At 43.0% G+C, this 10,634-nt stretch overlaps 1 protein-coding gene across 1 annotated transcript; it reads left to right on the top strand.

Annotated features, from left to right (window-relative positions):
* Nucleotides 1–2,316: 2,316 nt before the first annotated feature.
* On the top strand, nt 2,317–10,567 carry LOC104270912 (olfactory receptor 10A4-like; the record flags this gene model as incomplete). The annotated part of the gene is made up of 3 exons (XM_009865428.1): nt 2,317–3,238; nt 3,540–3,575; nt 10,270–10,567. Coding segments are annotated over exons 1-3 (1,256 nt in total), but the record flags the coding sequence as incomplete, so codon positions are not given.
* Nucleotides 10,568–10,634: the final 67 nt, after the last annotated feature.

Genomic DNA, 10,634 nt, shown 5'->3' with positions numbered 1-10,634 from the left:
GAGGTGAGGTCTCACGAGTGCCGAGTACAGGGGCATGATCACCTCCCTCCTCCTGCTGGTCACACCATTTCTGATACAGGCCAGGATGCCGTGAAACACTGAACAGGTTGCCCCATCATTGAAAGGGTTCAATGGGGCTGGACTAGATGATCTTTTGAGGTCTCTTCCAGCCCCTCACATTCTGTGATTCTGTGAAGTCAGGTTGGACAGGTCTTTGACCAACCTGCTCAAGTGACAGATGTCCCTGCTCATGGCAGGAGGGTTGTGCTAGATGATTTTCAAACCTCTCTTCCAATCCAAGCCTTTCTACGAATCTAAAGACAATTTGAAGGGCCTGTCTGAGCCAACAGGATGAGATCTCCCATGGAGGGCCCTGTCCTTCACCATTAATTATAAAGGCTAAAGCCAGTGTTAGACATGAGCTATGCACATTCTCACCTCCTGCAAAGCCTTCTTCCTTTGTCTGGTCTCTAGTTTATTTCTGTATTAAATTTGTATCCCTAAAGTTTGGTGGGATCACCTCCAGGACTGTGACTGGCTAAAAGTAGCAGATTAAAAGAGATATGCAATTACTCTATAGATCTTTCTTATACTGTTTTTTTTTCCAGGAGCTAACAGGAGAACCAGAGAGAGGTTTTGTTGCATTTAAACAATGAGGAAAAAATAACTGTCTCGTGTAATTGCAAGTAATCAATACCCAACAGACTATTTTCCACTGGGAGTATAAACACATTGAAATACTCAATGTTTGTGATGTGGCTTTTCCAGAAACATCAATCACAGCCTTCTCCTAATGGCTGGTGAGCTACCTGATTTTACTTCAGTCTTCTTTCTCTTCTTCCACATGTTATTGTTCTTCTGCCTCTACACAGTGTTTTGCTTGGTGGGAGACTCATCTGTCTGTGAAGTGAATGGATTATTGGAATAGAAACAAATTCCAAGACGTTCTTTAATCTTAAAAAGAACTCCTTCTCCTGAAGAGTGCCTGGGACAAAGGTAGTTTTTTGGATATTAATCCACATTCTTTAGTATTTTTCTGTTCTAATTATTAATAAGAAAGGATTATAATGCTCAGGGTTCACTCTGTTTGTGTCTGCATGTACACATGCAAACATGTGCCTGTGTATGCTTTGGGTTTGATTATGTCCCCCATTCCATTCAAATTATACCAAGAAGACCAGAGCAGTTGTTTTGAATTGAAATTGTCCACTACAATGTATGTGTAAAAGAAAACTAAATGTTAAAAAACCCCCAGCTCCTTCTAGGTTTTGAATAAATTAAAAGAGGAAAATAGTATGTGTACCATTCTATAAGAAGCTTGATTTCACAAAATCACGGAACAGTTGTGGTTGGCTTGGATTGTCAACCTCAATTGCTCCACGATTCTGTGAAATCATTTTTCACACTATTTTTCGTGTCACTTTTAAGGTAGTTTTGGCATCCAGCTCAACTGAATTTCAGGCTGACATATTCTCTGTGTCCTGTCCATCCACACAGAAAGAGTGGAGATCACCCAGTATACAGCCCCACTCAAAGCAGGGTCAGCGAGAGCACACTGCTCATGGCCACATGCCATCAGAATTTGAGTATCTCCAAAGAGAATCTAACCACAAGGGGGAAAAAAAATCGTAGCATGTGCTCTCAGTTTTATCTGTTTTGGAGGACTTGTACTACTTTTGTTTCTCTGTAGTAAGCAGGTGGGACGGAAATGAAGACACACGCTGATGGTAGCAACCATGTGTGGCACTGTGGAGTGTATACAGGGTTATCTGTGCTCAGTCGGTGATTGCTGTCTAGAATGAGCCCCATCCACAGCACGACAGCAAGAGCAACTCATTGCCAAAAACCTGCTCTATCAACAAATCAGTCATTTCTGGGGTTTAAGGATCAGCCTTCCTTGCTTAGCAGCACGTGTTAGGGTAGCAGACCTGGGGTAGATAATGGGAGAGAAGACCACTTCAAAGACTGGGGAGCAGAGTACAATGCTCATCCTGAAGGAAATATAAAATATCCGACCTTCATAAAGAAGACATATCTTCCTTTCCGTCGACTAGAAGTGAGGTACGCTAGTTGGGAAAGGCTGTTCTTTCTTAGGAAAAGCTGAGTGAAGGGAAGCACCTTCCCTCCCTTCTCTAAACTATCTTTAGCACTAAAACCACCAAAACACATCAGTAAAATGTCACTGACTCTTTTGGATCTTGTCCTATTACAGAGATTCATAGGCAGATATTTAGTTTGCTATTTTTTTTTTATTTCTCTAGGTTAATTAGAAAAGGGATATGTAATGATTTCTGCATTTAAAAAACCCTGAGGGACATGACCAGCTGGAACCACACAGTGGTGACCTATTTCCAATTTTTACCTTTCTCCGGCATCCCAGAGATCCAAGGCTCTCTCTTTTGTCTGGTATTGCTCATGTACCTCAGTATTTTGGTGGGAAACACTCTTATCTTTGTGATCACTATGGTAGATGCTGCCCTTCACTCCCCCATGTATTTTTTCCTCAAGAACTTTTCCTTCCTGGAGATTGGCTACACTACAACCACGATCCCCAAGATGCTGGTGAACTTCCTCACCAAAAGCAAGGGCATATCCTTCCTGGGCTGTGCCAGTCAGATGTACATCTTCTCCCTCTTAGGGATCACAGAATGCTGCCTGCTGGCTGCCATGGCCTATGACCGCTATGAGGCCATATGCCATCCCCTGCACTACACAACCATGATGAGTTGGAACATGTGCTTCCTGCTTTCAGCTGCGTCTTGGCTGGTCGGGGTCTTGGTGGCCTTAGGGCAGACGGTTTTCATCTTTACCCTTCCGTATTGTGGACTCAACAAGATCAATCACTTCTTCTGTGATCTGCTGCCCCTGCTGAAGTTGGCTTGTGTGGACACCTACAAGAACGAAATCACCACCTACATAATAACTGTCCTCCTCATCCTGGTCCCCTTCTTACTTATAGTCGTATCGTATATCCAGATTCTCCACACCATCTTCAAGATGCCATCAGCTGAGGACAAGAGAAAAACTTTCTCTACCTGCTCATCTCATCTGGTTGTGGTGACTCTGTTTTACAGATCTGGCATCGTGACCTACTTGAGACCCAAAGCTTTTTATTCAAGCAGCAGCAGCAAACTGCTTTCTCTCTCTTACACACTGATGTCTCCAATGATGAACCCTTTGATCTACAGTTTGAGGAAGAAAGAGATGAAACAAGCCTTGAAAAGACTAATCACCAGAAGTATAAATATGTGATATGTTTATGAATTATATTAAATCAAATCTAGCAACAGCTTTGACATTCTGTGAATTACTGGAAGGGTGACATGACTTGCCATCACTTACCAAAAATTTGTATCTACTCTGTGGCTCTTCAGTCAATCCTCCAGATAATTCCACATCTATTTTTTTTTTATTCATGGTTTTTTTATCTCTTAAGAGGTATTTTTCAGATAATTTTTCAGGTCATTTTAAGGTATTTTTGGCATACAGATCAAATGAATTTCATTCTACGTCATTCTCTGTCTTGCCTGTCCGCACAGAAACAGTTCTGTACTTTGAAGGTGTGTTTACCCATGGTAAGATGAAACTTTAAAAATTTTCTCCAACTCTTGTGAAAACATTCTGTGAAGCTTATCTAAAAATAATTGCACAGTGGTGAGAAGAAGAAATTATCAAAGCAGAGGGCAACAGACCTAGTGAGAAGCACTCTAAAAATATCGAAGACATCAGTCTTCTGGTGAGTTCTGTTTAAGATACTTCCTGGACATGCTCTTCATCTCTGTTTTGTGAAGGAACGTTTATTTGCAGGCCTGAATGGCTTTTCTTCAAATATCTTGGACAAAGAGGGCTATGGCTGAGCTGAGAAGCTGATTCTCCACTGGTATTGAATAGGGTGAAACAGATGAAGTAAAAATACAGAGTATGTGTTCTAAGCTAGATTTCTGCTGCAGTAAGAGGTTATCACTTGGACATCTCCATTGCTGTACATTGTTTGTGTGTGAAGTCCAAAACATAAATTTATGTAAACATGCCTTTATCTTAGGCTTCTCTGTTGAGAGCAGATGAAAACAGTGTCTTTCTTGTGCAAATAAAAGTTGACTGCTGAATGAAAGAAAGTGCTTGAGTGTTAAGGAAACAGGTGTTCATTTTGGGTGGGAATTTGTTTTGACACCTGTTGTTTTAAAAGGAAACTTAGAACTTCATTTATTTTTCTGGTTTTCTTCCAACTGTGGCAAGTGCCCATCTGGAGGATTCATAAGATGCTTGTTAACGTCTTCACTCTTCTCACTGTCTTTTCTAAGCTAAGAAAGTGACTGTGAAATTAGTCATTAAGACAGGAGAAGCATCAGAGGGTGTTCTGAACCAGGGATTGCTAGTTCATTACGATCCCAGTAAGACACACACTGTGCCAAGTACCATCTAAGAAGCTCTTTATTAGAGCTAACACTATAGAGGGGAGGCTGGTATAAAATTGCATCACTTCACATACCACAAACATTAAGCCATGAAGATTCAAAGGCACCTCTCTGATCAACACACAGCATGCCATGGACATCCTGTCAACAGAAGGATTACTCTGTTCTGATCATTTGAGTTGGCATAGGATTTTTAGAATGAAAAAAATTATATCCACCATTTCTACCCTCAGACAGAAAGGATGTTCACAAGAGAACGTTTTGCTCCACAGTTAGACAAAGGCAAGGCCATGGAGGCAGTGTAATCACTGGTACCAATTGGGAGCTGCCCACAGACTCCAGGGTTAAAACAAGCTGCTGAGTTTATCCTGCAGCCGAGGGCTCTGTGCAGCCCACCACAGCCCCGAGGACCACGCACACGTGCAGCCCAGCACTGCACTATGGCCAGCAGCGACTCCTCGATGTACGAGGGTCTCCAGTCAGGATAAGTGCAGGAGTTCCAAAGGGATATTAGGAGTGGCTGCCACCTGCAGCAGCCCAGCCCATCTCCTGGGGACCTGGGGCCTCTGACCAGCCCGAGGGATGCAGCTGCAACTTTCTGCCGCAGGTTCAGCCCTCAGTGAAGGTGAGCTTTTTCCAGAGGCACATGGACGTGCCCAGACAGACTCACCCAGAGGACACTGGCGAGGCTGTTGTAATCAAACTTAAGTTTTAAGGAGCTAATTGCTTAATGAATAGCTAATTACCATTTTAATTAAATTAGTTTATTGATTTATATTAGGATAAGGAATATAAACCCCTACTTATGCTAAGAAGTCCTTGTGTGTAGGCCTTGGCTACAGCTAGAGCTGGTGCAAGTTGCAAAACTGGCAGGGAATGTTTTGCAAGACTGGCAGGAAATGTTTTGTACTTGTTAAGACCAGGTCGATATCACTGCACTGGCACTTTAATAACAATACCAGCATATTTCATTTAGAAAGATCAATACACGAATTTCATACTGGCATGCCTCCCCATCTCCCTATCTATCTCCCTGTCCGCCTATTTTATGCCTTGTGATCAAATGTGGTCTCACCCCAATGGCCAACAATTGTATGGAAATAGGAAACAGGAATATTGATAAGGACTGAACCCATCATTGTCAAGGTTAGAGTTAATAGCAGGCATTGTATGCATGTTTATGTTAAAATATGTTAAAGATTTTAACCTTTGTAAAAAGGTGTATAAATAGATTGAATCTTTGTGAGGTATTCAAAGCATTGAGTGATTTCCAAGCTTCCCAGCGCTGCAATAAAGAAGTGCCTGCTTGTCTACGTGTAGATAAGTTCTGTTGTTTTTGCGACCTTTCCCTTTGAAAACCTCAACAAGGCCAGGCACCCACTGCCACAGCCAAGGCACTGCCATCACCAGCACCCACGCAGAGGACTGACATCACACAGGAGCACAGACAGTGGTGTCCTCTCCTCTGCGGCAGGGACAGGTCACTAGTGCCGGCACCCATAGGACACTGTCTGGATTCACATGCACTTTCGTGGATCCCCCAAACGTCAGCAGAGCCCCCGTCTGCCTGGCCTCCCTGCCTGGATCCGGCCTCTGATCCCACCCCACCAGCCCCTACTCGCCAGCTTGTCCAGGGGAACCTCTCCAAAGCTGTGCTTGGAGTTTCTTAATGGCCCGTTAATTAGTAGCTACTGACTTTGTCATTGTCTCCACTTATCTCTTTTCTACCAGGTTTGTGTCTCTGTACTTTTCTCTCTTGTCCCTTTACTAACTGTTGCCTTTTGCCTTGAAAAATCGTTGAAGAGATAACCTTAATGAAGCGGATGCTCTCACCTTCCACCTACCCTTAGAAGCACTGGATCACAATTGTGGAGTTCCGGCAGGCTGTGGCGCAGAGGTACGATTACATGGGACAATTCAGACAGAAACAAATTAAAATCCATCTTTTCCTTGTTTATTTTTTGTCTGAATTACAGAAGTATTACACCTGTCTGGAATTCAGCTTAAGATGCTTACATCCAGGCATCTAAAAATCTGAACTCCTGTTACAGACAGAACATACCTCCTTTTTCCCCCATAGATTTTGGAGGGAAGCGTTATGCAAGGGTGTTCCCACTAGAGAATTACACACTGATGCAGGGACTCCAACCATTGCCTGCAAAGACTGCAGAGATCTAGCTTGTGATATATCAGGAACAGAATTGATGCAGGGTACCATTATTTTCAGTGGGTTTTCCTCAGAAAACACCTAGAAAATGGTTGTCTGAAGTATGAATTCTGTTGAAAAAGTGGGCTGCATATTACATGCAGAGAAAAAATAATCTGTAACTGATAAATAACACAATTGTTACAATCTTATAATTCACCTTCTCCGAAACGGATTGTAATAATGTTGATCCATTTCATTAATTGGATACATGCTGCATCTTGTTACAAGCTATTCTTTTTCAAAATACAGTAGACAACTGTGGTAAGGCTTATCTAGCATGAAACCAATGACAGAGGGTGGTTTGGCATTTTTTTTAAGTGCTTATTCTGTGTTGTCTTTTGCTCTGTGTTTACGTCTTTGAATAGGACATGTCACACAATTCCAGGGAAGGTGAGCAGGGGGAACATGCCAAAAGAAACTGTAATAACCTGGAAACATGGAATGTTTTTGACTTTGGATTCTGAAAGACTCTACGGTTGTGTGAAAACTATTCACTCTGTTGTGACTCCACATGAAACTGCATAACGCTCGTCTGAAACATATGGTGGGTAGATCCTGTCTGTGACTCTCCATGGTTGCTCCCACCGGAGTGGGAGGTTTCCAAGGGCAGAAATGTCTATAAAAATCCTCAGGCAAAAAATCTCTAACCATGACTTTAAAGGATTTGAGGGTTTTTTTTCCTTCTCAAATGAATTCTCCTTAAAAGTACTTCCTTATGAAAATTCATTTTGCCTATGAATACCAGCTGAGTTTTTCCTTCAAAGGTGAGCTGGCAAGAGAGGTGACTACCTAAATGAGGGTATCTACCCTTCAGCCATGATTGGTACAACCATACAGGAAACCTTTTCTATAGACAAGGAGGTTGGATTAAATGATCTCTAAGGTCCCTTCCAGCCTAGGCCATTCTATGATGATGATGTTGAAGACATACTGGTCTGATCTTTGGTTTAGTTCAAGCAATGATTAATTAAAGGAAATCATATGATTCAAATTATGCAGAGAAGCAGATGAAGCAATAAGAAAATCAGTATTCTCCATTAGGATCACCATGTCAGAAAGGAGGGAGCCACTGTACATCAGTCACATAAATCACATAAATGATGCAGAACATACATAATGAGCAGGATTGCTTATGCTCGTCTACAGTAATTTTGCTATGTTAAAGATCAGCAGAGCCACAACAAACATGAACACAAGACCCTCAACCTCTTTATTTGATAAGAAATAAATGTTGTCATTGTGAAATATCTCTTTCATAGTGACAAATAAATACAGCAAATGGCAGCGAATCATTTAATTTTCAACTTTTGCTTTGATTGCTAAGAAAAATTGGAAAAGACTTGAAAGCGTAATCTTAGAATAGAAGAGTGGAAGTACAGGCAACTGAGTTTTACAAGTCAAGTATTGTCCACAGCTCACCCAGTCAGGAGGTATTATCTCTGCCTGGCTAATCATGATCTAAATCATCTGACTTCCTTATAAAAAATACTTCCCAAAAATATTTTGTCAAAAAATACTTCCCAAGAGGCCTGTAGAATCAATTTGCTACAGGAGCCTGCAGATAGGTCACCTTTTTACTTCTCATTCTTTAACCTCAAATATTTTATTTCGAGTCACTGACTTTTTGAAGTCAGTCTTTACCTCTTTGTCCCTCCAAATATAAATGAAATGGTCCAGCAGCACCATCACAAGGGTGCTCAGCAGGGGTACCACTTGTCCATGTTTGCCTGACAGGAATGAATGCGACTGTCCCAGAAACAGGATGACTGCACTCACGGAGCAAAGCAGGTGAGGAAAGCGCTCTGTCTCCCACAAGCAGGTGGGATCCTCGATATGGCAAAAAGGATGGCAAAGTAGGACATGGTTAAAAAGGAAATGTGAAACAGAATCACTGCAGCAACAGTGAAAACAAGCCTTTCGGTCAGGTGGGTCTCAGTACCAGCCAGCTTCAGCAGTGGCCCAAGGTCATGGTAGAAGCGACTGATGATGTTGGGACCGCAGAATGCAGTCTAAACAGCAGAACGGGTTGCAAAAAGGCAGTCAGAAAGCCACCCATTCAAGAGCCAAATCAGAGCTGAGCACAGTTTTCCACTCATGATGGTGGTGTAGTGGAGAGGGTTGTTTTGTACTTGGCAAAGCCCGATCTATAGCGCTGTACCTGCACCTTAATAATACCAGCATATATCACTTAGACAGATCAATATACGTGGGCATGCCTCGCTATTTTTTTGTGTGCTTTGTGATCAGATGTGGTCTCACCGCAATGACCGATGATTGTACAGAAATAAGATATATGAATATTAATAGGGGCTGAACCAATCCTTATAAAGGTCAAAATTAATAGCGGGCATTGCATGCATGTTTATGTTAAAATAATTTTTCATAAAAAGTGTATAAATAGGCTGAATTTTTGTGATATATGCGAAGCATTAGGTGATTCTTGTGCTTCCACAGTGCTGCAATGAAGAAGTGCCTGCTTATCTACACGTAGATAAGTTCTCGTCGTTTTTGCGACCTTTCCCTTTGAAAACCGCAACAAAAGGTCATGGTTGTGAGGCGGAAAAACTCAGTGGCACCAAAGAAAAAGTGATTAAAATTGAAGTCTTGTAAAGAGCTGTGAAAAAGAGCCCCAAATTCTCAGGCAGACCTGATGAATCAGCTGTTGCTCCTCAGCTCTACAGATTCAATGGATGTAAGAATCTATATTTCATATTTCCCTGTGTTTCTTCTCATTTTGGGTTGCAGCGATTAAAGCTTGCGAGCAAGTCTACACAGCCTCCCCCAGGACAGGGCTTGGGGAATAAATGCTGATCAGAGAGGAGAGTGAGCGCAAAGGATTGTGGGGACAGAAAAACTGCAACCTGCCTGTTCCGAGAACTGTCTGAAGCGTATTGCCATGTCATTATGGCAGCTTCGTTCCTGAATTAACTCCAAAAACTTCAGGCTGTTATTATCACAAATGAAGCTCTGTCCCAGATGCCTCCATCTCACCGTCACTCTGGCAGAGGAAGTCCTTTACCAAGGCAGGAGCACACCCCCTTGACCAGCATGGGAGGGCTCGGGTCACAGGTTCTGAAAATGTTTGGAAAATTGTTTGACACCAAAGCTGAAAGCTTCCACTGGGAGCTAAAAAATTATTTTCCTTAACTGCTAAGAGAATGAAAATCGGTTTTTTCAAGGGGAAAAAGCTGAGGTTCCTGGGTGGTTACAAGAGAGAGCACAGCTGAGGAGCAGACAGGCTGGGCCGGGAGTGGGTTCTGGGGACAAACCCCAAGCTGTGCAGAAACAAAGGGAGATGCCTGCATATACACACAGGCAAAGCAGGGGAGCGATAATGATTTGATAAAGACTGAATCAGCCTTCAGGTTCTTGGTAAGGAGACTACACATATTCACAACAAAAAGCAGCAGTTTGTTCCAGTTCAGCACAGAACTAGAAGGGATTGTTGTTACAATAGGATGATCCTAGTTCAAACTGAAATAAGAGTTTTCATGTGGAAATGTTTTGCGCTAGCTCAGCTACGACAGCGTCCATCTGAAATTCCAAGTATTTCCATTTGCAAGAACAGAACTGCAGAGTTTTGGCTCCTGCAAGTTTTTCCTCCCCATCCCTAAGCTTGCTCCCAAGCAAAGCTTCTCCCCACAGACGGCAGCGCCACCAACTGCGTCGCACCGACCCACCAGAGCCTCGTCCCTTGTCGCTTTTTCAGTCTCTGGGCTGACCTGGCGCTGGCTCCAGGGAAACTTCCCAGTACGGTTCCAGTCACCAACGAGCTCTGGAAGCTTTCCCGGTGGTTTCTCTCCCGTATCGACACGGCCAACATGCAGCTCGCCTGCGGGGAAAAAGGGGACCTGACCCCAACAGCCATGAGGGGCAGATTTTACCACCTGCAAGAGTCGTCACTTGCCTGGCCGTACTTTGGGCACGGACCCAAATGCTCTAGGTATGACAAGGGCCACCCTGCCCCCTGAGCAGTGTCCATCTACAGGGGTGTCTGCGCTCACAGGGCG

This window comes from Apaloderma vittatum, unplaced genomic scaffold (assembly GCF_000703405.1).
Source record: "Apaloderma vittatum isolate BGI_N311 unplaced genomic scaffold, ASM70340v1 scaffold6730, whole genome shotgun sequence".
NCBI classification, from domain to species: Eukaryota; Metazoa; Chordata; class Aves; order Trogoniformes; family Trogonidae; genus Apaloderma; species Apaloderma vittatum.
This window is presented reverse-complemented; position numbering and strand designations above follow the sequence as displayed.